Below are 27,990 nucleotides of genomic sequence, written 5' to 3'. Positions count from 1 at the left end.
TCATAGTTCTATGGGAGGATTAAATTTGATGTGTGAATAAAATGATTTCTTGGCATCTAGAAAATCCTCAATTTTAAATGCTTGTTTTCAATCTCTTTAATGTGTCCTTTTTCTCCTCTGTCATTTATCCCCAATTTCCTCGACTCCCATTTAACCCACCAACCCTGCCTATCCCCTCCCCTCATTTAAATCTCTGAACAGAAATCCATAAGAACGTGATCTCTCCCCTGGAGGGTGACACCAAAGAGCACGTGCTGCAGCAGAAGCACACAGAGCTGAAGGAGAAAATGAGAGACCTCAACCATGGCTTTGAGCGCCTCCGCAAAATCAGCCACGAGGGCTTCACTGAAGACAGCGGTGAGGAGACAGAAACACCCGCTCAGCTCGTCACTTTTCACATCTCAGTGTCACTTCTCGTTTATCCCATCAGCCTAATCACAGGGATCTGTAATCATAGTAACACTGCAGAATTGTGTTGATATGCCGACAGCTTTACTCAGATGTTTTGTGCTTTCAGTTTAAAATTGAATATGTTTCCAAATTGGAAATGAGTTATAATGCAGGTTATTTAAAGCAGCTCCCAGTTCTGTATTTATGCATTGACACAAATCAGTTTGTCCTTCAACTGTTTAACACAAAATAAACACATGAATATGTCCTGAAAGACTACTTATAGTTTTAGATCCGCTCGGACCGATTGGCCTCAAAGCTCTATCCCTCTACACTTTTGTTGCGGCTCCAAACTTTCCCCTTGGATTATCTCCTCATCTTTCTCTGTCTCGTTTCTGCTCTCTAGAGTTTCGGGAGCCTCGTGTAATTGAACTGTGGGAGGCTGCCAAGAGAACTAACCTCAGCAAGGATGAGCTGGACTCTCTGAAGGTAGTGTTTACATCCCCTGAGACCATTTTTAAAAGATTATTCTGTTTTCTTTTTCTCTAACTACAGCAATGTACTTGTACTTTAGTAGCTAAATACTACTAGTGTATGTGAGCCTTGAGACGGAGTACAATTCTAAGATTTTCTGCAGTATCGCACTCTCACATCTCATTTTTCTCCTCTCACCCTGTTCCCTGTTAGCAAATGAATCCAGCTTTTATAGATTATCTGGATGCATGATGAGATGGATGACAGGGAGGCACCCCTGTGTGGCTTTGCATGCAATTAAAGATGAATTGAACTTATACCACTCCATTTGCCTCCATCCTTTCTTTGTAAATTTAGGAGGAGCTGCATCACTTTGAAACCAAGGTGGAGAAGCACAGCCACTACCAAGAGCAGCTGGAGCTGTCTCACCAGAAGCTGCAACATGTGGCGTCTTTAGGAGACAAAGAGCACATCAGGAAGAACCAGGAGAAGTACAACACACTCGCTGAGAAGACCAGGGAGATGGGCTACAAGGTGAGAAGGGACAAATGGCTGTTTGCGCTGTAATTTCTGCAAATGGAAGGATGAAACCAATGTTTCTGCAGTACGAACAGCAGTATAATTCCACATATTATAGCATCTTTTGGTGATAAGAAATTTACTAAAGGGGACTAATTAAAAGTTAATTCTTTCACAACACAATTTCACAGACAGGAAGTCAATGTGTACATTTTAACATTTGATTTCAGACAGTCAGTATTAGCATGATTAATTTTCAGTTTTTATAACCAGCTCATGTTTTTCCAATGAATTCAAAGTAAATTCTAATACATGTGTCAGTGTTTTGGGAACGGGACTATGCTAAACCACAGTGATAAAATCCGTTATCTTCATGTAGTAAATGTGTCACAAGGTGTTACAGGACTGTAGAACCAAGATGGAGGTCGTTGACATAACATTGCCTGTTGCTTTTGGGACTACAGCTTTTAGTTGTCAAAATTTAGATAACGAATCAAGTGAGAAGGAGGATCAGTCCAAGCTGCTTTGAGTTAAGTGTCCCTTTGTTAAATAAAAGAAAAGTTTCATCAGAGCACGAGATGAAACAACTAATATCTTCATCGGTAAACTTCACAATTATAATGGTTTCTGTCAGGATTAGCTGTTTGGTTTGACAGAAAACAAGCTTAATATTAACAAGCAGCAGTTTTGGAGTTAAGTGGTCATACGTGTTCTTTTCATTATCCCATTTCAGATGAAGAAACACATGCAGGACTTGTCCAACAAGATCTCTCGTCAGGGTCTCCAGCACAATGAGCTCTGAGTGGCCCGAGTTGTGATCACCACATCACTAAAGGCAGAGTGAACAAACGGTTACACGAAACTACATGAAAACATAAACAGATTTCTTCCGTAGTTTTTTTTTAAACTTTTTTTCTACTGTATGAATCACCGAATGAATTAATGAAGTTGTTTGTACTAAATATTCATGACATTTTTATGAGTCAGCTGGATGTACATTTAACCATCAACAACTGATTAGAATAAATCAGTCAAGGTACAGATAAAATGATGACCTAACAGTTTAAATACCAGTGTGTCAGTTCAGAGCAGCTTTTATTCATACAACTAATGTGGAGGAAATGTCAAGTTGTAGCATTAATGTGATTGTTGAGATTGAAGATTCAATTACTCTTAACAAAACAATGTATATTAGCTGCTGAGCAGCAGTTTGTGCACACCGCCCTGTCGTTAATGGTGCAAATAATAAATCAGAAAATCAAGTAGGCTGTTTGTGAGCTTTTGTCAGACGTAGCTTGGTCTGCTGCAACAATGTAGGTTAGGAGAGGAAACATTTAAATTCAGATCTGAAAATGAGACGGCAATCTTTAATTTTATAAAGGATACACGTGCCAACAACATACATACATTTGTGTTTTAAAAATATAGTTAAATATTAAATCTTTATATTTTTGGACTAAAGAAAAGCAGTTAATATTTACAATTACAGTGACATTAACAGGCCATTCTTGACTCTTCATCATGTTGTTTCCTCCTCCTCAGAGACACTAGGTGGGGAGCTGAAAGCCTTAAATTAAATTAGCGTCAGATAGTAAACACAAACTGTGCTTTTCTATTCATCAGTTCCTGCCCTCTCACAGACCAGCAGCACAAGCATTGATTGCTGTGATGAATAATGTTACTGGTTGGCCGATTACTCAGGTATGTCCTGCTTTGGCCACATGGGGCTGGATAAGTGTAATTTACACCTGGGATATAACTCTAAGCTGCTTACCGCTTTGCTGCTCTAATGTGGAATGATAGTTTGGCAAATTGGGTCTCATAACAGTTGATTGTACGGCATCAAATGCAATGAAAAGAGCTTCGTATCATTGTGGGATTGTGTACTGCTGTAACCCGTAACAGTGACAGTTGGTAAATGCCATTCCAGGTTGACAAACTATAGCAGGATGCTGAGTAAAACAGTTCTATGATATCATTGATTACTTTGGTGCCAGGCCTCTGTATTCCAGTGCTCCACAGTCCTCTTGAGAGAATCAAAAGAAAGGCAGATTGTCCTCAAACCTCAGCAGTTGTAAGTTTAATGCGGCCAATAAGTTAAACTTCTGGTTTGAAATCGAGAGAAATGCTGGAACACTCAGTTAAGAACAAATCTGTGAAAAGTCAACAAACAATACAAGATAGCAGCAGCATGAGGAGCTCCCACACATTTGTTTTTCTTTATCTTAGTGGAATGGATTGCTTGTGGGAATTTCTGCACACTGGCACAAGTGTGGGTGCATTAAAGTACAACAATGATTACAACGACCGAGTGCATTTGAGCTTGTTCAGAGGGCTGGAAAGAACCTGCAGTGGAAACTGCTCCGAAGTGTCATGGAGTTGTCTGGCGCAGAGTCAGTTTGGTGGCCCTCGCCGCCTGCTCTCCGTCTGAGTCAGCATCTCCTCCCTGCCCTGAACATGCTCCGCCCCCACTCTCAGAGCCGTTTCCATGGCAGTGATGTCAAGGTGGGCGAAGCAACTGGGGCCCTCTTCTGGTTGGGGGGAAAAAGGGGCAATTAAAAACCAAAAGTTTCTGTTCGTATCATCTTTAACTTACTGTTGGCAAATATAAAGTCTACATAGTAAAAACATGCAACCACCCATCAGTCCCTGACGGGCATCATTCAGCCACTGTAGTCATGTTTAACTGAACCTTACTATATTTTCACTGGTACCCATCTCTGATTTAGAAATGCAATGAATTACTTGTAAATAAAGATTTTTTTAATCTCTGAATTGAATAAAGGATTTTGAATTGTATTGCTTTCACAGTTTTAATTGTTTACTGTATTAAATTGCTTGATTTTAATTGTGCAAATGTTTGCTTTTATGCTATTTGAAGTAGACCAGAAATGGATTCAATTCCTGTCTGTTTTTCATTCATGCACGTCTCTCTGTTTATTACATGCAATCATCCTCCTGTATGAATTGATTCAAAAACATTTTCATGCACTTAGTGATGATAAACATAGTGATGGAAGTAAGCGGGCAGGTTTGAGGTGGTACATTTCTAAGCATCAATATGCAGAATGACAGAATAATGAGCACAAATATACAGGCAACTGCATACGAAAAACAGCTATTTTAACCAAATTAAACTGATCAGTTCTGTTTGATATTCCTGCTTCTTTCTCATAAGCCTGACATTTGCTTGCTTCCCCTGTTCAGTCGATAAACAAACACAGTCTCATATTATTGTGGTCACAGTGCAGGGCTGAGGTTGGGAAACGTCAAATGTGGGATGTTAAAGGTGAGGCCAAATTCAATTTAGCAGCAGGAAAAGACAAACAGTGATCTGAGATGAGATGTTGCAGTGGTCTTACCGGGTCTGCCTCTCACAGCACTGTGTGGACTGGACACAGGAGCTGAGCTGTGCTCTGTATAGAGAAGCTCTGTAGCTGGTAGGGGGTTAAAGGGGATGTTTACATAACTATAAGTGCTGTCCCTATGAGGTCCAGAGTCAAATGGACGAACTTCACGGGGAGACTGGAACATAGCTGAAGGGGGGGAAAAAACCTGCATGACACAAGCATTTTCTTTCCCACATTTATTTCAAAAACTTTTTTTTAAATCACAATTTCAGTTGACCAAAAAATGAATTTTCTCACCACATGATGATGTTGGCCTGTGCATTCTAACTGTGACAGGAGGTGGAGGAGGGGCAGAGGGTGGAGAAGAAGGCAACAACCTCCTTAGTCCTTTTAGCTTACCACCAACACCAGTGTCCTCATGTTTCTCACCGAGAGCAGGGTCTGTTAACAGATGTTTGCTTTTATGATTCTAGTATTCGACACGGACTCAGTAAACACCTGTAGAAGTATTCAGTTAATCTACTCGAGCAATGTGAAAATGGAAACTTCTTAATTCAGAATATTTCTGTAAACAGTCGCAAGTCACGTGACTGCTTTCTTTTAAATCGCTGCATGAGCATGTTAACAGCCTTTTTATTGTGTGAAGTGACTGTAATTGAAGTGAATCTTCATTTAAGAAGTGGTAACTTTTAACTACATCTGTATTAAAATGTAATGAAGTAAAAAAAAATGTAAGAGATCATAGATCAGGAACAGATTATAATTAAAGTTCTACAACACAGTTCACTGACGTACTTGGTGTAGCTGTGGTACAGGCGGACGACAGGTCTGCTGATGGAAAGCTGCCAGCCTAGAAAGATAAAAAAAAAAACAGCATTTCTATTTGAAATTTGGCTCAAATGTACAATGCTTCACTTAAACCACAAAGACGTCATCAAAAGGCGCCAAAACTTTTAAGAAGCTGTAATGCAAAATGGTGTGTGGTTCAGGGCTGGAAAATAAGGTTGTGAACTGCGGTATTTCAGCCCCTGGGCACTCTAGGGTAATTTTAATCCCAGAAAATATAAATAATATGAATATATAATATAAAATAATCCAGGAATATGCGGGAAAAAAGTACTTCAAAAATGAGTCATAAACACATAGTTTTAAGGTTCCCAAACATCTATAATGTTGTTTTAAGCCTAGTTTAAAAAAAAAAACTGCTGCAGTCAGTCCTGCAATTTATCTATAAGATTCGATTAGCATTGTGGTGTAAAGTTTACATATGGAAAGGGAGAATGGAAGTGAAATGACCGAGGGGTTTGTTTTGCTGCTTATGAAAACAACTTTTAAGTTTTAATGAGAAAGACAATGTTTTCAAATTTAGTGTGGTCTTTAAAGGCCAACATAGCAATCAGCCCTGCTTGAAAGGTTAATGTCTGGCATCCTCAAACCCTTAGCCTAAAGTGTACAGTTTTAAAAATAAGGAGAAATAAAAGAAATGCATGTTTCTGCAGTGGAATAGACCAACACACACCTCTCGTGGGATCTAAATTATAAATTCATTAGGAGACTTTTTTCTTTGCTCCTGCAAGTACAATCTTACTTGAGTCAAACATCTGCTTCTCGCTGACCACAGCTGCTCTGGTATAATGTAGTTGTACAAACCATGATGGCACTGAGTAGGGACACGAGGAGTTCTGGTCAAGGCAGGTTAATTGTTTTTCACTGCAACATTCAACACCTTTACACCTTTAAACAAAGAAAAAAGCGACTGCATAGTAAGGTACTGGAAAATGAGATATAAGGAGGGGAGACAGAACACCTGTCGACAGAGAGGCTTCAAAATGAATTAATGAGGAGGACTAATGAAGAGGAGGACAAAAGTGGGAGTAGGGGGTGAAGAAAAGAGGTGCTACAAAGCTGAGAGGCAGCTTTGACATCTTTAAGGTGGCAGACATGAGACAAAAGGGTTGTTGGCTCAGACAAAAATGTCGACAGCGAGACTCAATTTAACTGTTTTCTCCACCCCATGGCAGCTCATAACACAACTGGCTGGGGCTTCAGTAACATTAACTGCCATACAGACATAATAGGCCACCACTTGTGGAGTCAGGATGTGTAACCCCCCCCCCCCCCCCACACACACACACACACACACACATACATACATACACACTGAACCACTGACGCTTAAGGAATAATAAAAAGAAAAACTCATTTGTGTTTCACGCAGCGCTGTTCTCCTCTCAGAGGATTTCTGTCAGTTTCATCAGTACTCATTTACTTTCTCAGGCACCTTTTGCTCCCTCTCACTCTCCACATACACACACACACACACACACACACACGCGCACACACACGCACACTCACTCCCACACAAGCTGTCAGAAATCAGAAGACGTGCTGTTTCCTCTCCGCTCTGATGATAATTTGCCCGCTACAAGAGGGAAGTGCTTTTCACAACACAGCAGAAAATTAATTAGTCACAGTGTGGAGAAGTCTTCTGAGAGCTTTTCAGGTTTCAAACAACCATATCAAAGAGAAAACACCACCAGCTTAAGGCAGGTTGGTGATGGACGGCCACAATGATCACGGTTTTTGTATTTTGGTGTTTTAGGGAATGGTATTGTCCCCTCACAGTAAGAAGGACCTGAATTTGCTTCACAGTCACCTCCGTCTGGTGCTTAAGTCTCCTCTACATGCTTCCCCCACCCTGTGGTTTTCAGATCAATGACATCCAAAGTCATTTGGACTAACCTGCCCACATGACAGACTGAAAGCATATTGTGGGTGTAAAAACATAAAGATGCAGCTCATTCTCAACTACAACCTCTTACCAAAATGATCTTTGTTTCTTTCTTTTTACAGAAACATAATCACAATTAGGACTTGAGTGCTTTGTTGAACCCCCTCTGTCTTTTGTGAGTTTGAATTCTTTGAGGACACAAATGAAAAACAACATTCCTCATCAGTTAGGTTCCAGCTTCCTTGTACAGCAGTTGACAGATCAGGTTTGCAGGATGGAGTCTTGTCATTGACCTATGATTGAGATCTGAACTATTTGTTTGCCATGTCATTGAGTTGCTCTGCCTTTCCTGAGGAAATGTTCAAACACTCTATATGTGGCGAGATGTATCATCATCCTGAAATGGCCTCGGCATCACCAAGCCTCCGTTTGATTGATGGAATGAGAAAAGTGTCCAAAATGTCAGACTCCACCTGTACATTTACTGTAGAAGTAATGACAGCCATCTCCCCTGGTCCTTTACCTGACATCAAGCCCATATCATCAATGACTGTGGAATTTGTTTTCCTCATATAGTCATCTTTATAGGTTATATTTTACCAAACAGAAGTGCAGCATCTCCTCCTTGTCAAATGCAGATGATTCTTCCCTGAATATGACTTTCATTCAAGCTCCTCTTTAGTCCACCGCAACCTTGTTTTCTTCTGTTTCCAAATGCTGTTTCTTTCAGCCAATTTGTTACAATTTGGTCACAAACATTGACTCCTGTTTCTAGTAATTTAATTTTCCATTTCCTAAATCATCCAGGTGCAACAGCTCATTAAGCTTCGCAAGCTCTCTCTTAACTGCAGACTCCTGTGCATATTTAGACTTCTGCAGGCATTTTAGTACTGCAGATTACAAGGTTTCCATCATTTCTTTTCCCCTCACAATCGAGTGATTCCATTATATTTCACTCTACTTCATCTGAAAAAAAAGCAAAACATGCTGAGGAAACACAGCTTTAACCTTTAATGTTAAAGCTGTGTTTCCTCAGCCTTTTGGTTGGTGTCGATTTGTCTTACGTTTCAGATGTCGAAGCAGTCGGCAAATTGTGTGACCTTGATGTGAGAAGGAAAACTGAAATTTCTCTATTTTATACTTGATACCTCAACTGTATTTAAGTAAGATTTTGAAGGTGGGATGTTTGCTCATATACTAAATATGTTTTACATTGTACTAAGAAGTGTTGGTGAGAAGCACCTTTTCCATCTCTGTTCCCCTTGAAAAGTGGGCCTCCTGTATTATTTTAGAAATGTACGAGCAGAATCTTAGCGTTCTTTGTTTTTATAGATTTGCCACAGTTTCTGTGACCTCGGTCGCCAAAGTCTCAGTATAACTTGTTGTCATAATTTCTCCTTTCTTTATTCCTCAACATCCAAACCAGAGTTTTACTGAAGAGCAGTTTCTTGCTCAGTAACACATCTCTTATGTAAGATCCCAATTATTAGCATGAGTGTAAGACCACTGCCGTAGGCAGAAAAAGGCGAGCGGACACATTATGTAGATTAGCATCAGTGGGAGCAAACCCAAGAGTGATTAGCAGAATGGTTTCTAAACACTTTGTTTCATTTCATAACTTAATAGAACTGTTAGAGCAAAAAGCAAAACTCCTAAAGAGAATCTGAAGCTGGAGAGTGTGAATGAGTGTGACACTGCCAGTACCTGTGCTTCTCCATAAACAAAGTTTCCAGAGACCAGTAGGGGTCCAGGTGTGGACCTCCCCTCACTGTCCACAGAGGGCGCCCTCACACTGCCCCAGGAGTGCGAGCGCTGCATCACTGCCTGATGCTGAGCCCTCGGTCCTGCAGGAGTTTTGCTTAACATTTTCACCTGACCACCACCTCCATTTCCACTGCTCTTGCCGTCCTTGGCCAGCTCAGGTGGGGCTCCCTGGGCCGAAGCTTCCCTGAGTGACAGGGCATGGATCAGACTCCTGGGGGTGTCATACCACAGTCTGAGCAGGCTGGGAATCTGGTACTCCTCACTGTGCCTACGTGATGCTTGAGAGACACATCTGGATGAGCAGGAGGAGGTGCTAGCAGAGCTGTGCTCTGGGGTTACATTAGGTTGAAAAGGTGATGAAGGAGGGGTTGGGGGTGGGGCAGAAGGGGGTGAACAAGGAGGAGGAGCAGGAAGGTTGAACACAGAGCCAAATTCCTCTCCTCCTACTTGACCGGCCATGTCCAGACTTCCCGTACATGAGGAATAGCTCCCAGAGTAAGACGAATGACTGCCTGTCGCTATCCCAATCCCACTGTCTAATGAGCTCTGCCGTCCGCTATCATGGAGGCCTCGAGGATGGAGTTGGGCGGAGGACATATGGCTCCCAGAGCCTCCCATGACAGCAGCATAAAGCAGGTCGTCTGATCTTGTCAAAACCTTCAGCGTGGACGAACTTGATGCCGTCTCATTGGAGAGGTGCTGTCGAGCTGATGATTCCACCCAAAATGGAAGTCTGCTTCCGTAGCTTGCATCTGATTGACTGGAGGAGGAGCTTGACATGCTGTGGTCGTCCCCGGCAACAGATGTGCTCCAGCTATAAGTGGAGGCTGAAGAAGGTGAGGAACAGATCTTAATTAAGTGGTTCATTCATCACACGCAGTGAAACGACAGTATACAGAACATTTGCTTCATATTACATCGATCAATCAATTTTTATGATCAGTCCTTTTGCAGGGACATTTAACTGCTCTCATTTGCTCCAGTCCAACACTTTCAGCACCTTGAAAGCAGAATTCAATTTTTTTTCCTCATAAACTCTCACTGAGCCAAGAAGGCGGTCAGCAAAAATTAATCATGGGAACTTTGACTAGAATGAGATTCAAATTTCTAATACACACACATACACAGAGTCAGCATAAATACAGGGAAGTGATCAAACTTTTCTGAGGACAGAGGTCTGCAGTGATGAGAAATTGCTTAATAATTCATATTGACATCAGAAAACACCCCCAGGCGACGCACTACACTACACTTCACTGCACAGTGCTCACGAGGTATGCGTTTGTGGATGATAACCTGAAGTGAAGTTTGATACCTGCGCTGCTCGCCAGGCTGCATTGAGACAACATGCTGAGTCTTTTCTCCAGCTCTGACGTTTCCTGGCTGATCCGTTCCTCTGCTGAAGCAGGGTCAGCGTTGAGATCTGCTGTTTAAAAAGCAAACAAAAAGACAACATCATGTAAGACTTGTAATGATGCTTTGATATGAACACTTGTTAGCTGTATCATCAGTACAACTCTGACAATGACAACAAAAATAAATGCCTGAAAATCAGTCAGAAATTCAGCAATTTATGATGATTTTAATTGTGAATAGAACTCCTTCCTCCCAAAACCTACAGTAAACTCTTGGCAGATGTGGCTACTGTATAACAGCCGAAGGATAATTAAGCAACAAAATGAAGTTCAGTTAAGATTGTAACATGGTTTGTTGTATTGAAATGTAGAAGTAACAAATACTTATGATACATTTATTGTTTTATGTGAGCCTTTGAAATAGCTATTTAAATGTGCTCAGCTGTGCAAAGAAGATGTAACTGACAGTGAACCAAACCATCATCTCTCCTGTCTCTATCAGGTTAAAATTGAAGACTACATCAGTCCATCTCAGGATGCTGACTACATGACCAGCTGCCTTGTGGTTTGACTTGACTTTAGATGCTTCCACTTGTTATGACATTCATAAATCCTTTTTTCGGTGCAGTTTGTAGAAATGACACAATGGTACACAATATGAGGTAATTCAAATCTGATTTCCCATGGAAAATAACAAAAACATGCTGTGTTTCAATCTGCTAGAATTTCTATTTCTCCTAAAATTAACAGTAACATTAAAGCTAGGTAGTAAATGTTTTACTGAGTCAATCAGCCTGATGAGTGTGTCTCCAAATGGTACACCAGCCTGTAAATTTAAGATCTCCCAGGAGATGTTATAGTTGTCTTGTCAATCTGTTGGAACATCAGTTTATTGTAAAACCCTGCCAATTACACACTTAATGCCTGCGATATAGACATCCTGTGGAGGTGGGCGAATGTAAAGGGGCAGGATCTGCTGCTGAGGTGATGTGTGTGCTGCTGAGCTCACATTGCAGCGGGTCAGGTTGTTTGTGTGTATAGATGTCAACAACCCTACTCCTGGATCTTTGCCTCTGGACCGAAGCTAACAGTAATGGGCAGATGCCAAGTTTCTTCACTACGCTATGTGAGGTGTCAGCTACCCTTTGCTAACTTGGCTAGTCTAAGCTAATTATAGTTTCTTCACGGCACTGAATGTCACGAGGCCCCGAGCAGGCTGATCCAGGTGGGCTAACCCTGGAATAAACGTAGCAGGGAAGCTGAGGTTGAACTTTTGTCCATTAAAGGGAGTCGCTTTCACCACCTTCTTATCTGTGTATATAAAATGTTATACATGACTTCATTTATCCTGTCAAAGACTGCCTTTTCTCAATACCAAACTGCAACATTACTATGTAAAATAATAGGAAACCTCTGATTTTGCTTGATTGTTTTTTATTTAATTCTTGCATCAAGAAATGGGGGAAAACTAAACATAAAAAAAAAACAATGGTTAGGTAATATATTCAGTATGTCTGTTAGAGAGACAGAGAAATAATCCATAACCCTGTGGTTTGGTGGGAAAAGGACTTTTGATCAGTCTAGATCATAAATGTGACATAAACAGAAAAGCAAATCTAACAGAGAGTGATTTATCATTCTGTCTTCTGGTTATGTGGCAGTTTCAATTGCAATTTGCATCCAAACCTATAGTGAACTTTGCTTGAGCCTTATGAATAATAAACTATCAGTTAAACGTATGATTAATTAATGACTAGAGCCAAGGTGTTATGAATTCTAAGCATATTGTATGGCTTTTCTTTACCAAAAAGATTACATTCACACGTTGTCTCTCTACCATCATCATTGAATGCCTCAGAGCTGTGTCAAACAATGATCATCAACACAGGATTTATTCTAAAAATGTGTTCCTGTGGTTTAATGCAACTTTCCATCACTGAGATCTTGTCATTGAAACTGTTAAATTCTCTCTTTTTCTCCACTGTAATTAAATTTGAGATTTCTAATCTTCAACTATGTGAGAACTCGGGGAGGCTAACCTGAGCACACAGTAGGAAATTATGTTAAGACTACTTTTCAGCATAAATCTAAGAATTTTTTAAATAAAATCTGACGTTGGAGTGAGCCATCAATGTGTTTGAGACAGGCTGATATTTGGTCTCAGCCGCATAAAACTTCAGTCGGAGCTTTACTTCCTAACAAGTAAGATATAAATAATTCTAAAGAAACCTGGCCTGATACTTTTTTACTCCTAAATAATTAATGACTCTGCAAAAAGTGCAAAATGTTGTTTGATTGTAGCAGTGGCTAGCATTTGGAATGCAGAGGTAATAGTCTCTACTAAAAGTTCAATATGAAATAATTATAGGTTTGAGGAAATTGTAATACATTTTATTTCCATCTTGATTTTAATTTAGGTGCGTGTTTGAAACTAAAGGCTCTTAGATGTGTCTGCACAAACAGAAACAGGCTTGTCTATGTCTCATAACTCTCAAAGAACTGAACTGATTGAAGCGCAGGTATTTTTTTTGAAAGACTTAAATCACTTATTTTCTTAGCTTTTTTTTTTAAACCGTTATTGATACATTATCAGTTTTTCTACTTTGGAATTGTACCTATTGATGTATTGAGCCTTCTGTTAACGTGCAAAAACTTAAAGGAAGCATAGAGGTTATAAACTGACTCTATTAGCTGCACTTCCAGTGTTTGTACTTCCTCCTTTGCTCCTCAGTTGTGCTGTTCTTGGCTGTAAACGTGAAGTCAGGTTACTTAAAAACACATTAAATGTCTGCTGAAATATAATGCACAAAAGAGGCTGTATTTCACCATCACTGCAGACGCTGAAAACAGATTCAGCAGAGAAACGTTGTGTGGAACTTCCAGTAATCCAAAAAAAAAGGATATTTAAGCGTGAAAAGTTATTACCGTACAATGTTTCTAACTGTGTCTTACCCGTAACCATTTGAGGCAGATGGCCGATGCTTGTGAATCTGGCTCTGCTCGAGGTCTCTTCCTGTTAAAAGGAAGTTTTCCTCTCCACTGTCTCCTTGTGCATGCTCAGGACCGGGAAATAAATCCAAGAGAAGATTCAATGCGGTTGGTTTCTGTACCAAACCAACCTTGATGGAATTGGACTTTAATTCTAATACATTTTATCATCTAACTGGATTACAATGAACTTATATATAATTTGACTGAATTGGATTGTATCTTTAAAGAGATTTGATCATTTTTCTTGTGCATTGGTGCTATATAGGCAAAATTCAATTGAATTGAATTGTTTCAACACAAGCAGTGATGGTTTAACCAAGTAGAGTTTAAGGGCCAGTGTGCACAGAGAGCCTTTCTCTTGCAGATAAGAGCTGGCCGGTTGCTGGCATGTGCTGCCTGCTGGCATTTCATTAGAAAATCTCAACAGTACCTCGCCTACATCTCCACTTTAACTGCTATTATTGATAAACCAGCCTTACCTCTGGCTACTGTACTTTTTTTTTATTTAACCTTTATTTAACCAGACAAAATATATCCACCATACACCATATTATCACCACCTCTTTCACCAGGGTGACCTGGTCAAGAAAGGCAGCAACGCACGTCATGGTGGTCAAAAACAGACAAACAACAATAACACACAGACAGTAAAAAAACATAACAACATTTTTATGATCATCTTAAAAAGCAAGACAATAAGAAAAAAGAAATAAAGTGCAGAAGTTGTAGATACAGCAGGAATTTAAAAACATAGGCACTGATTAAAACACTGTCTTTTTAAAAAAAAAATTGAGCGGAATGCTTCCAGAGGAACAACTTCTACAAATTTAAGTTCTGATTTGGGGTTATTCTAAGAAGACGGGGCAGAGAAACTGAATGCTTTTTTTCCTGATTCAGTTCAGACTCGAGGAGCACAAAGATGCAGAATATCATTCGAGCAAAGTGTTAAATTGCTTTCGGTTCTCCGAAGAAAAGTGCATAAAAACGTGGGAACTAAGCCAAGAAGAGCTTTATACACCAGAGTCATCCAGTGTGAGTGGCGTCTTATTGTACAATCTATTTGTCAGTCAACTATTATTTTTACATATTTTTCCACCATGAACACCAATCAGAGGAAGCCTGCCCTCATAACAATGACTGAGCATCAATCACAACTCAATCTGACAGCAGTTTATGACACAATCCACAGTACATTGAATACCACAGTCTTTTACAAGGGATGCCATTAGAGGGAGCCCAGTTCCAGGCCTCTTTAGGTTTAAGTATGGCTCCTATCAGAGAGTTCAGGGAGACAATCAGCCCCACAGTGTGTAATCTGTTATAATCTGTGGGAAAGGCTGCAGCTGTTTGAGCTCCATCGCTGTCACATTATTGATATTATCACCACCAACATTTAGTTTCCACAAATGGACTTTGCTGATCACTTCTGTCTGACATGTCATCAGGACAGACAGACAAAGTGAGTTTCTGCCCATGTGATTGGTGGCCTGACAAAGATTGGCTGTGAAGAAACCAATGGTTTTCTGAACAGGTTCTGGCGCTTAGTAAAAGGCGTTATGTGGACACTAGCTTTAATGTCTAAAGATCTACATTTAAATGCCTACATATAACCAGTTAGTTTTTAATGCCTAAACATACCCACCTTCTAATTAGCAGACAACCACTCTTCCTATGTTACAGCTGCTCAAATACAGACTGTCAGCCGTTAATGTGTTACAACAGTTGCCTCTGAGCATGCAATGTGGCGACACTGTGCTCCTCCACGTCGTTATTTATATATTCAGTAGGAGAAAAAAACACTAAATTCATGTCGGTGGACACAAATATAATAGTTTAATGTTTGTGACTATTTGATGTTCTGCCATCAGAATGGGTTGACAACCTTAACAGCGTTCCTCCTGTACGCAACATATTTCTAAATCTATGTAAAAGCTGTTACAGAGCTGTCAGATCCTTATTATGTGTCATAGACAAGCTTTCTCTTTCCAACTGTCAAAAAGCTCCCGAGGCAAGTGCCTGTGAAATAAGCAGCACATTACAATAGCGCATGAGTCGCACACAAAAGCATGACCTCTTAATCTATAGGGTGACCCTTGGGATTTAAAGCAGGTTGTGTTTCCATTAGCATGGCGCCTGACACAAATGCTAAATATGTGCACTAAACAGGCATTAAACCCTCATGATGGAAGTCACAAAGTCACATACCAAAGGGACTGACTGTCTTTTCCAAATTATGGTCTGTATATGTATATATTAAGTCCTAAATGTTTGCACACGCTTCTGTACATATGTATGGTAACTTTCAGTCGATGCTGTTTGTACTTTTTGTTTTTATCCAAGCATATGCGTGCTCACCTGGCTGGTTAGGTCGCAGGCCATGCAGGGCCCTGCTGGGCGCGATGCCTCTGACGATGCAGTCAAATAAAAAACTGATCTGCTCTCCGTCTGAGCAGGACAGATAGAAAACCCCAGCCCCTAGGAGACAGAATGAAAGAGATTGAGTAAATAACATGATGGATTACTTAAAGAAAGAGTCTGAGCTGAGAATGATTTAGAGGTAAACTATATGGAGCAGCAGTATAAGAAGTAGTGAAACTAACAGCATGGTTGTTGTTATTAGTGTTTTAGTTCAAATGTTTCTTATTCTTTTTTTTTTTAAATCAGCAAGGCTCTTGAAAAGGCAAGGCTGTTCTTTAAGTCAGCAACAAGCCTTTCTGTTGAAGGTTACATAACATTTCTACAAGCTCACATTCTCCCATCCACAGTAGCTCACACAGTTGTAAGCATCAGTGAAAATATAAGCAAAAAAAAATCAATTCAGCTAAGAATCATGACACATCTGAGTCAGTCTTGAGTTGTGTGTCTTTGTTTTAAATGTATTTTCAAGTAACCACTTCAGACAACCCAGACAACTTTACACTTTACTTACTAAACTTTTAATTAAGCATCCAGTGCTATTACAGAGGGCATTCAAAGCATTGTGGAGCTTTTCAAGCTCAATATTTGACAAGAGTTTCTTATGTAATTCATCACTGATCATTAAATATAGTGGGAAAATAGATCTGTTAGTTTTTTTTTTTAACTTAATTAGTTAAGTTCATAACATTTTGCTGAGTCGTGAACAGCTCGATATAAACAAAAGGCTGGTCAGATAAGTGATAAATTCAGTACAGCTGAGGTGAACTGGACAATCAGGTGTTAATTCCCTGTGGATTTATCAACACAGGAGACCTCTCATTACACAGTGTCACGGAGCCACTGTCATGTGAAAAAAATATTGACTAAATATGCTTTTAAAAGTTTGGAGTATCACTCGAAGATGTAATAAATGATCAAATCTGAAAATGAATTTACATTAGCTAGTGTGACTCAGCTTAGCTTACAGTCTGGTCTGTTCTTTTCCCCTAACAAACCATTTCAGTGAATTTTTCAGGAATAATGTGAGAATGAATATTATGACATTTTAAGCAAAGAGAAAAATATTCTAGCATCAAAAGGAAATCAATTAGCATCTTTTGTAATTAAATAAACTGCGTGTTCTGCTATTCTGTCCAAAAAGAGCCTCATTCTCAGTAATATGCTGAGTTTTGTTGCATGGAAACTCTTCATAAAATGGTAAAAAATAAATAAATCAATGAAAACTATTGTGCAAATTCACTTTTATATTGAATACATGCCAGTGGTAGAAAAAGCTTTCAGATCTGTTACTTCAGTAAAAAGGTGCCAAAAATAGAAATACTCCATTAAAAAGTTCAGTTTGAAATTTTTTCTACTGTGTACAAATGTACACAAGCGTTAGGAGCAAACATTTGTGGAACAAGGCATCACTGGGATATTAGTCCTTGAACATCAGGATATCAGCTACTGTTGTGGCTGCTGAAGGTGGAATTAGTTTAACCTACTTTTGAACTTTGTTCAAATGAAACCATATGAGAAGTTAAGAGGGAAAAGTTGCCGTTAGTGTTGAGAAAGTTCCGATATGTGACCTAAGCTTCATACTGCTTTTTGAAAAACGTGAGAGGCCAAAATGGTTTGAAACCAGTTGTTTAACCTTTGAAAGACCTTGTATTTTAATTTCATATTAAATGATCCACTCTGTATACACAAAAAATCTTCAAAATCTTATTACAGTTACTAGTGGAGTAACATATAAAGTGAAACATTTAGCTCTCAAATGTTGTAAAATGGAAGCACCAAGTAGCACAAGATAGAAATACCAACCAAAGTATTTCAAATCTTTTGAGTACAATCCTTCAACTAATGACTGTGCTTAATTATTTTCGTCCACTGGCACACATATTCTTCAACTTCCGGCCTCTACATGTTAAAATATAAATTAATTAACAGTTATTGTCTCGTAAAGCCTGTTTTGTGTTCAACACATTTCACCACTCAAGTTAATTCATCACATCCAGTGACAGGTGGAGAGGCAGACAATGTGACCTCTGTGGGTCATTCACACTTTAATGTCACCTGGCAGGAGAGCTGCTAAGTTGTATTTAACTTTTAGATACCCTCTGATCTGGTGACACAGGACAAACACACTCACACGTGCAGCAGCATACTACAACAGGAGGCGTCTGTGTTGGCATGTCCCGCCGAGGGACATGGAAACACTGCTGACTTAGCATGCAAGCTTCAAATTGCTTTTATCAGGGACACAAGGTGGGGTGGCTGCCAAACTCTGCAGAGGATCATTTGCTACTGTGCCTGTATGTGTGCAGTAACAGTGTGTGTGAGTGTGTGTGTTACAAGGCTGAAATGAACCCATGTGGTGCCGATATACCAGAAAATATCCGTCATGTTAATATTGTTGATTACAGAACAAGGTGGCCTCGTTAAAACATGTAACAGAAGCTGATATCATTCAGTACACTTCCTCAGTATTTACATGTGACTGCACAACAAAGGCAAAGACTGTATCCTTGAAGACCCCCAGCTCTAATGATAACAGTGTATGGCAGGAAAGGGGAACTGCTCACTATCCCAAAGCATTGGTTGACTGGCTGTTAAGGAGTGTATGTCTGTGTTTTTGTGTCACCACAGTAATGAAATAGCTTGTCATGTCACTTTGGAGAATGACTTCGACTCTGCAGCAAGAAACTGTATCATACAAGGAGCGGCGGATTTTCAAAATGCAGCTGCAGCACAAAGTCCTGCGTGCGGCAGCGCTGGGTGACAGAGAGACTTGTTCACTGGTTTGCTGGAGCAAACAAAAGGCCTCAAGGGAAATTAAGCAGTAGAGATGGTAAAAAGAGATATTTTGGAGACCATTTAAAAAAATTCAGACCAATGACCAATTATTTGTTGCTTTGTTACTCATTACTTGAAAATCTATTGCATTGATGGACTGATAAGCTATGTGAAAATATAAGAGCAAGGGCAGGGTAATGTGGCAGAAAACTGGGTGCCTTCTCAAGCGATATATGGTGAGAGGTAAATACAATTTGAAATGACTAAAAGAGGAGTGAGGAAAAATTATTTCCGGTGCTTGTGCTTACTGAACACGCCGAGTAAGATTAATAGGTTTTCTTTTAGCAGAGCTCAACCAAGTAAATGTTTTATGATTTCCAAAGCCCACAAAGAAGAGTTCAGTCACCACTTTTGTTCTGCACAAGATGCAACACAAAGCTGAGACACACATAGCGGTACTCACAGTTCCTCTGCTGAGCACGCCCTGGCAGATTTTAGATAGATTCAGGTATTCACAAGAATTTCTGTTCGAAAGTCTACTCTCCATAAAACATCCACTTACGACTGGAATGTGTTGCATGTACTCTCCAAATACAAATAAACATGTAAAAATGTAAACCAACACCCTGCTTTGCCGTGCACTCATGCAAGGAATGTCTCTTGCCGATTTGACCCTCACATCTTTCTGCTTCTGTAAACTCTCTGTTTTCGCTGCCACACTGTGAGGGCAGAGAGCTGCTGCCCCTATGTCTGCTGGGTAATGTGTAGACGAGGTGAAGGAGAACTCTGTGGCTGTACATGTAGTCAACAGGCTCTTCGTGGTAGGCTTAAAGTCCCATACTGATATTTATAGATGTCACTCATGAGAACATTGAAACCAGAGCCTGAAAACCTCATGGTTATTCTTGTATTCACGAAGAAACACACACACACACACACACACACACACACACACACAGGAAACGATAGACATTGCAAAAGTTCATTAAGGAACTCAGATAACTAAATCTATAAAACAATATGATAATGAGCAGAAAGCTTTCACTGTGCAGTGGAATGGAGTGTTTTTATAGGTTCCTAAATAAGAACACAGCAGCTGTTTGCAACTTAAGTTTCTCTATGATTCAGTACTTGAAACATGGTCCCATCCCCACCCAAAAACATAAAGCTGCCTCTCATTCTTTACATTCATGCCCACCATCAACTGGACACTCAAGGGATACCTAAACCCATCCACTGCACAAACCCTCTGCATTATTTGGTGGACATGAAAGGCATTTCTGTCATGGATTAGGTTACTTTATAAACACCTGCAATAAATCACATTTTTAAAGGACTCTGTTAGTGTTGAAGTGACAGCTCTATGAACGCTGAAGACATGTCAAAAAGAGGACTTATTTACACGAGAGACGGCCTTTAAATAAGCGTAATTTAAACAATCCTCCTGTTGTGATTGTGTTGACAAATGACAATCACAACATGATTGTCATTTACTAAATTTTTGTCATTTAGTAGGTTTGAGTGGTCACTTGTGATCAGGAGTTAAACTCACTCATCCCATCTTGTATTACTTTGAAAGCTCCAACCTCATCCAGCATTTACCATTTCTAGATAAGAAAATAGTGTCATCGCTGTCAAAGGGACTAAGCAAAGAAATTGTGTCAGCTACAGTTTTGAAGGTGAATTTTGAGCTTTTAACAAGTAGGAGAAAAGGCATTTTCAAGTTCAAATAAATTTTGAGCCCCTGCAATCTTATAACTTTCTATGGGTCCAGGAAAATTATGCAACACAATCAAAAAGCTCCAGAACACCTCTGACCTGTTCAGTAAACTTACTTTCGGCATTGGCATTAATCTATTCTATGTGTTTGTGATCACCTGTGTGAAAGCAGCTTGATGAAACTAACAGAGACATCATATTTCCACATTGTTGGCCTCCATTTGACAGACTGACCTATAGAGTTTACACTCCTTTAATGACATCATCTGATTGTGCCGCGTCTTCTGCTGTAGACATGAAAATATGTCATGTGCAGTTTTCGTTTAGAGAGCCTAAAAGGCAAAGAAACATATTTATCTTCCTGTTTTTGTTTCTGATAAATGGAGTTAAAGGTTATGTGAATTATTGAATCATTAGGAGGCTTGTGCTTTTATAGTGGGATAAAAATGAGCACAGAAAGAAAATGATATCCTTGACTGCAATTATTTGTATGATAGTTATTCATCAACTTAAGTGCCCTGAAAGCAATATACTAAACCTGAATGTTCTTTTAGTATGAATATGTTTTTTTGAAGACTGAAACAATTTTTTTTCTTTTGACTGTGCTCCGCTTATACATAATGCAACACATTTCGATGTCTAAAATGAGATTCACTCCTAATTTTTATCATATACAACATCCGAAGCGGATTCTGAAGGACTAACATCAGTGTGAAGTTCTGGCACAGTGGAGTGCAAAAGCAGTCGTATTAGTTGTGAATAATAAAGTAAGCATAGATGAATTTGTTGTTTTACAGTTTTAGCGAGAGAAAAGGAAAGGAGTAGTATGCAATGCTCTGAGCACTGCAAAGGTATTTGAGCACTCAGATAATTATCACAATCTCTGACTGTAATCAGATTAAGACTCCCTATCACTTATAATTTATTCACATCCATCCCTAAGGAAGGCCAGCTTATGCAGATTTCAAGGTTTCTTCTGAACTTCTGAAATGTGGTCGAACACTGGGCACTTCTGAGCAGCTTCTTTACACTCTGGAAATTAAAACAAATGATGGCCAGAAAGCAGGAGAAAGCTGTGATGAGATAGCACATAATTTTTTAGGAATTCAATTGGTGTATAGTTTCACTAATAAAGAATGGCAGAGGCCAAAGTGGAGATTTGGAAGACCAAGAAAATGTCAAGATTTAGGTTGATTCATGTCTTTACTGAGGATATTTACTGAGGATAGTGCTCAGGTGTTTCAGAGCCTCTTCTTTTTCTCTGTGTGGAGATCCTGAACATGCCTTGTTTATACTAATAAACACTTTTGCCTTAAAGACCCTGCATTTGTGTCCTGAGGCCCTGACAGAAAACTGCTCATTTCATTGTTATAAAGGCAAATCAAAACACCTTTTGGCCTGAAAAACACTTACAGGAAGAACTGTTAAAATATGCAGCAACACTCGCACAAACACAACTTTCATGGAATCAAAAGACAACCTTTTGCTGCATCCTCACCACATAATTCAGCATCAGAAGCTTGCAAATGTGGACTATTGATGTTAAAATACACCTCTCTGTCTATAAATGATAAAAAAAATTAAAAAAGTTGAATTGTATGCAGAATTTGTAAAAAGACACCTCTCTGACAGTTAAGCATGGGGGGGTGGATCAATCATACTTTGGGTTTTATAAAGTATTTCATAAAGAAATATTCAACCAGCAGAAGTTTAAATCAAATAGCAGCTAATTCTGCAACTGTGCATCATGTTTCTCAGAATAAATTATGAAATATATAAACTGAATGAAAATAAAATGAAGAGATGATGTTTTCTACGATGACTACCTCAAGAAGCAGAAGTGGAAGGTTTCGCCATGGCATTGACATTCCCTCCAATGTTAACGTCATTAAAAATCTATGGACAGACCACCAAAGAGGAGTTTGTGCAAGATGAACCAAGAATGTCACAGAATTTCAACCCATTTGCAGGAGGAATACAGAAAAATACCCTAAATAAGAGCAGACCAGTCTAGGTTTTGCAGTTATTGTTAGCATGTATTGAAAATTCAGGTTCCCAAAACATTTTTTTGGAGTAGGATCATCTTTAACCTTTTGCCCTTTGGAAAATAAGCCATTGTGTATATATTCATATTAGCAAATTTTGCCTCAAAACAACAATGAAACAGAACAGAAGATGTGAGATTAAGTAAAACAGAAAATGATAATTTGTCATATGGTATTTGTGAAGTGATCCCTCTACTAGCTACAGACTGTCCAGTCTAATTGCATCAAAGTTTCTCTGAGTTACTTACAGAGTCCACAGCGAGATCCCCCCTCAAACACAAAGCCATTTGGCACAGCGCCATATCGACGCAAAGCCGACAACTTCCATTGGCCAATGACGACAGGAGGGAGGCCTCTGGTTAGGACCAACAGGTTGTTGCACAGGTGGAGGAAGGCGGGGCCGCTCTCTAGTTTGGTGCCGGGTTCGACACCAACACTGAACCTGTGGACTGAAGGAGAGTGAGACACACGCAAAGAAAACTTTAGAAAAAAGCAAGCAGTGTATTCATCAAGTTATAATTTCTTACAGACAACTGAAGAGTCATTAATCATAACGAAAATTAGCAGCATAACAAATGAGGAGGAGCATGAATACAGATCAACAGAATATATTGCACACAGTGAACAAGTGCAGGAATAGCTACGCATGTACTATATAACTGATGGCTGTGGTGATGATGATTGAACAGCCTTAATTTGTCTTTGCTCACTTTGTGCAAATGAGAACTTTTCAGAACAACCCTGCAGTTTTTCAACAACATCAAACAATAGTTAAATCACTGCTCAAGTAAAACATGAATTAGCACAAAATTAGTGACAAAAACACCATGTGAATGAAAAGCACTTTGATAAGATTTTACGTAGTTTAAGAAACGAATAGAGGTAGCTCAAGGTGTCACCAAAACCTTCGAGTTAACATTTGGAATTATTAAAGCCAATATAAGAAAACTATTTAGGTAAACTGCAAAAGTGAGAACACCCCTTTCTAATTACACTTTAAGTTGTTAAGTAGGATTTTTACTGAAAATATTACACCTAAAGATTTAGATCTTCTGTTATCCTCCGTTATTCTCTGTCACCACAACTCAGTGCACCTTTCATAACCAAGATTAAAATCTTTTAATTTTCCAAAACATTGTCTTGACAGACTCTTTCATTAAATTCAATCTTGCCATTTTGAACAGAAAGGTGATATTTTATTTTTACAAGTATGGTGTCCATAAAGGGGTTGAGCTGCTTAAGCTGTAACAAAAACTCAGATTTTAATGATAACTGTCTATGTGCTGAGCACTGAGCTCTTTTCCATGACTTCTGACTGATTGTTTGTCAGTGATCCCCCGGTATCTTTCTCTATCTTTGTAATATCTGAAAACCAGACATTTAGCTTCCTTAGGAACTTTTTTTTCCATCATGTAGCTGTTTAAAGGACAATTTAAATACCCTAAACTCTCAGTGACAGGTTTAGAAGTTAGAATTTGAAGCAATAGATTTTATTAGTCAGAGCAGCTGGAAAAATAGGGATTTGGAATGGTAGGTGTTGGAAAATATTTGTGGATTTCAAGGTGGATACAATTATGCAAGATTCACATAATAATAATAAGGAAACAGAATGTCTGTGGATAACACAGTATGAGTAAGTAATAGTATGGATCTAACTGACATAATCTTGCAGGTCTCATTTCAGAGGAGATTTAAGAATTGCTTGTTCAGAAAATATCTAGAAATACAAATACTGACTAAGTTTGATTGCACTGCCCCAAAATGTAAAGAGTAACTAACAGTTTGGCTGTAAAGAGCAGCTCAAAATCATCCATATTTTTTTTTTCTATACACACTCGATCCTGTTCAAGGCTACAGTGGGCCTAGAGCTTAACCCAGCTGCCAATGGGCCAGAAGCAAAGTATATCCTGGTCAGGTCTCCGGTCCATCACAGGGCTAACACAGAGACAAACAACCATGCAGGTTCACTCTCACACACCAAGGGTCCATTCAGAATCATCAATGAACCTAACATGCATGTTTTTGGGTGGTGGGAGCATGCAAACTGCACACTTAAAGGCCTCAGCCAAGATTCAAACCAGAAGTCTTCTTGCAGTGAGGGGACAGTGCTAACCACCATAGTAGCAACCCAGCTCAAAATCAGACTGGAGTTATTCATGAATAATTCAAATTCTGAATAATGCAGGTTGAAGAAAAAAAGATGGGCAACGTTATTTCTGAAGGTTCAGAATTTCAAATTCTCAGAAGACAAAAAAGTCTGTTTGGCTTCAACTTGTAGAGTAATCCACAGCAAATGTTGCATGATGTCCCCCCAAAATGACCCAAAACCATCGTACAATCATATTTTCTTAATTTCAAGAACATAAAACCACAATGACACTTCAGCTCTTGCAGTTCTCTTCTGAAAGCTCGTTTATCAATGATGATTTTAGTATGTGCTGAGCTTGGAAATAGCTGTATAAGACACATAGTTTGCATTCTCCCCTCAGCCATTCACTTTCCAATAAGAAATAATTTTGTGGAACTGAGAGAAGACAGAGAGTGGCCAGAGTGCTGACAGAAAGACGACAGAAAATCCATCTCCAGTGGTCCTCACTGTCTTTCTCTTAAACTTCTCTTAAGTCAGAGTGGACTGAAAAACACCTTGCCTCACAGTCAGTGAACAAGAGCAATAAACAGGGAGTCAATTAAATCTGCTGGAGGATCTGAGATCTCTGGCCCTTCAAACTCATCCCCTGCTTTGCCCTCAATTAGATCCATCACCAACACCTAATTTATACAGGAGGCCAAGGAATATCTTATGTCCTCAGTAATAATTGATTAGATAATATTTCAGCTGTTAAACCTGAGAGTAGGGATGATCGCATACTTGAATTTTTTGTTGAGTACTTGAAATCTGTTGCTTTATGTCAGCGTCAATGTAAACTTTGAATGTACATAATTAGCATATGACTAATTTGCAAATTAACACGGACCAAAAAGCGTCAACTGCTGTAATTATACTTATAAGCCATTGATAATAAACGCACAGCACGTATTTTCTTTGCATTTAATAAAACAGCTGCCACTTGTAGATATCATTGATCCCATTTATTTGACACAAGAAAAAAAACAAAAGCAGGTTAGCATATGGTTGGGAATCCAATCACATGCACTGCGCTCACGCTCCTAAGTTCCATCCTTATACATCTTTTTGTAAAAATAACAAGGTGTAAGTATGTATTAATAAATCCTAATTGCCAATAAAGTTGCTCTCAATCACAACTTTTTTTTTTTTATTTAGCTTGAAGCATTTCTATCCTGTCACTCTGCTCTAATAACATTTCCTTACCTCATGAAGTGATGGAACTAACTCCCATTTACTAAAAATACTACTTTTACAGCTTTATTTGGCTTTCTCATATCAATTCTTACTTTAATAGATACCGCAAAGACTAACCTGAGTGTGTATCACATCCCTCTCTACATACTAATCCTTCATGTTTACCACATCCTTTCAATGCCAAACCACTGACCTTCACCCAGGCTGTAGCGGATGCGGGCGTCCCAGGCCTGCAGTGCGTCTCGGTTGTTGAAGCCGAGGACCAATGTGTGTGCCAAACAGAGGATGGAGAGAGTGTATGAAACACCATCATACCCAGGCCCTGGCTCCACACCGCATATCCCCTGAGGGAGGGAGTTAATTACACTTAGACCTCAGATTAGATTAAATATAAACCTTTATTTACTATTATTGTTTTTGTGGGGACAATGTGCTAGAAAAAAAAACATTACATAACCATACGGTTTATACGAACAGAGATCAGGCATATTTGACATTCTGATATCACATTTGGATACTTCTCTAGCCACAAAGAGATGAAGCGAAACATGACACGAAAGCACAAAGTGATCTCAAACATCAGAGTGAGACTTCTGTCTGCAGAAAACAGGGCTCACAGGGCTCACAAAGCTCTTGTGGACCTCTGCTTCCTTAGGTGTCAGTTTACAGACATTAAAGGACACAGCTTCCAGGAATAAGAGCATACAGATATTGATGATGTGCATTCTGGATCACACTTGTACCCCACCCCCTATATGGTTTCATATTAGATAGGTCTTAGATCTATTTGTTATGTTTTCATCATGTGACCCTGTTCAAATGAGCAATTTCTTTAAAACTTTGCTCATACATCTTTTTAAATCTATTCTAACCCATTTTGTCCTCATCCACCCACGTTACATTTGCATACTGAGCAGCAGTTTAAAAGGTTCATGTAAATTAGAAAAAAATTACATAAGAGTTGCAATAAATCTGCAACCAGAGATCAGAAACAGTGAGTGTTTGGTCTACATCTGAACGTACCTCCAGTGTTACATTGAGCCTCTCCTTGTGATTGCTGCTTTTCCCTTTCTTCTTCTCTTTACACACAAGCAACGTCAAACAATCTGAAGCAAACACAGACAGAAAAACTTTACAGGATGACAAACTTAGCTGTTTGTTGGGCAATTAAGTTCCACTTTTTGTTATTTCTGCTGCATGCCTGTCTGTCTGCTATGGCACAGCTGTCATAACAATTCCTAAAACAATGAAATGATGCACTGGCACAGCTGAGAATAAAAGCCAAGCCACAAATACGCTCACATTTGGCCGCACACACTCATGGTGGTGCAGAATAGCTTTCACTATTCCCACGACTCTTGCCAGTTCCTTCAAGGACACAGCAGAAGTCTTGTGCAGCACATTTCTTTGTGTAAAACAGCTCGAATAAATCTCTACTAGATTCTAAAACATACATCTTACTGTTCTGCCAGGCTTTCACACAGTCAGGCAATGTTGACATTGATTATGGTTTTGGCTGGAAGGATCTCAAGTAATTAACATTAAAATCCAATAGGCACTGAAAAACCATCAGATTTGAATATATAGACTCTTTGATCTTGTTTTGCCCGCACCATTCTAATTTTCATATTCTATGAGTTTGTGTAGTCACTCGATCAATTCAGCTGACGTATTGCGCAACATCCACACGTGTTGATGAGGATATGTTGCACTTTGTGGCGCACAGCCAAGACACCAATTGGTGACTTGGGATTATTTAAACAGCAGAAAATCTGAGGAGATTAGTGCTGGGAATGGGCTGTGTTGGTGTGAAAATGTGCAATCTTACCTGAGTGGCTGTACAAATGGAAACTATCAACACGTACCTGCAACAGGAGAGGGCTTCTGGAGTGCAACCCACCGAGTCTTCCACTGCGAAGAAGTTTGTTAAAACAGAATAAATCACAAAATATGTCCCTCTGGTTGGCATGGAAGAATGGGAGCTTATTTCAAAGCGTAAAATAAGAAGGAAACGTGTGGAATTAACCTTTTTTCCATCTCTAAACTTGACTTGCCCCTCTGCGACAACTGTATCCGTCATCTTCTGTCATGGTTCCGAGCAGCTGTGTGTGCATGTGTGTGTGAAAGAAAAAGGGGT

The 27,990-nt window shown here is 39.4% G+C and overlaps 2 protein-coding genes across 3 annotated transcripts in view; one reads left to right on the top strand and one right to left on the bottom strand.

Annotated features, from left to right (window-relative positions):
* The window catches only part of lrpap1 (low density lipoprotein receptor-related protein associated protein 1), a 7,887-nt gene extending 5,242 nt beyond the window's left edge, over positions 1-2,645 (top strand). The window contains exons 5-8 of the mRNA XM_072384443.1: positions 202-357; positions 797-879; positions 1,222-1,398; positions 2,117-2,645. Of these exons, the coding sequence (XP_072240544.1) occupies positions 202-357; positions 797-879; positions 1,222-1,398; positions 2,117-2,185 (485 nt within the window). The 3' untranslated portion in view covers positions 2,186-2,645. The remainder of the gene's footprint in view (positions 1-201; positions 358-796; positions 880-1,221; positions 1,399-2,116) is intronic.
* Positions 2,486-27,990, bottom strand: LOC140305530 (uncharacterized). Of its 2 annotated transcripts, none has more exons than XM_072384441.1 (13): positions 27,880-27,990; positions 27,719-27,764; positions 26,877-26,959; positions 26,047-26,197; positions 22,780-22,980; positions 15,930-16,049; positions 10,544-10,654; positions 9,169-10,055; positions 6,322-6,393; positions 5,529-5,583; positions 5,031-5,174; positions 4,746-4,919; positions 2,486-3,914 (listed from the first exon to the last, which is right to left on the bottom strand). In XM_072384441.1, the coding sequence occupies exons 1-13, from the start codon at positions 27,931-27,933 to the stop codon at positions 3,778-3,780; spliced, it is 2,235 nt and encodes a 744-aa protein (XP_072240542.1). In that variant the 5' UTR covers positions 27,934-27,990; the 3' UTR covers positions 2,486-3,777. The 2 variants fall into 2 exon arrangements, with proteins under 2 accessions (XP_072240542.1, XP_072240543.1); XM_072384442.1 differs by having other exon boundaries at positions 10,544-10,651.

This window comes from Leuresthes tenuis, unplaced genomic scaffold (assembly GCF_036924035.1).
Source record: "Leuresthes tenuis unplaced genomic scaffold, fLeuTen1.0.hap1 SCAF_4, whole genome shotgun sequence".
NCBI lineage: Eukaryota > Metazoa > Chordata > Actinopteri > Atheriniformes > Atherinopsidae > Leuresthes > Leuresthes tenuis.
Note: the sequence above shows the minus strand (reverse complement) of the source record. Positions and strands in the feature narration are given on the sequence as shown.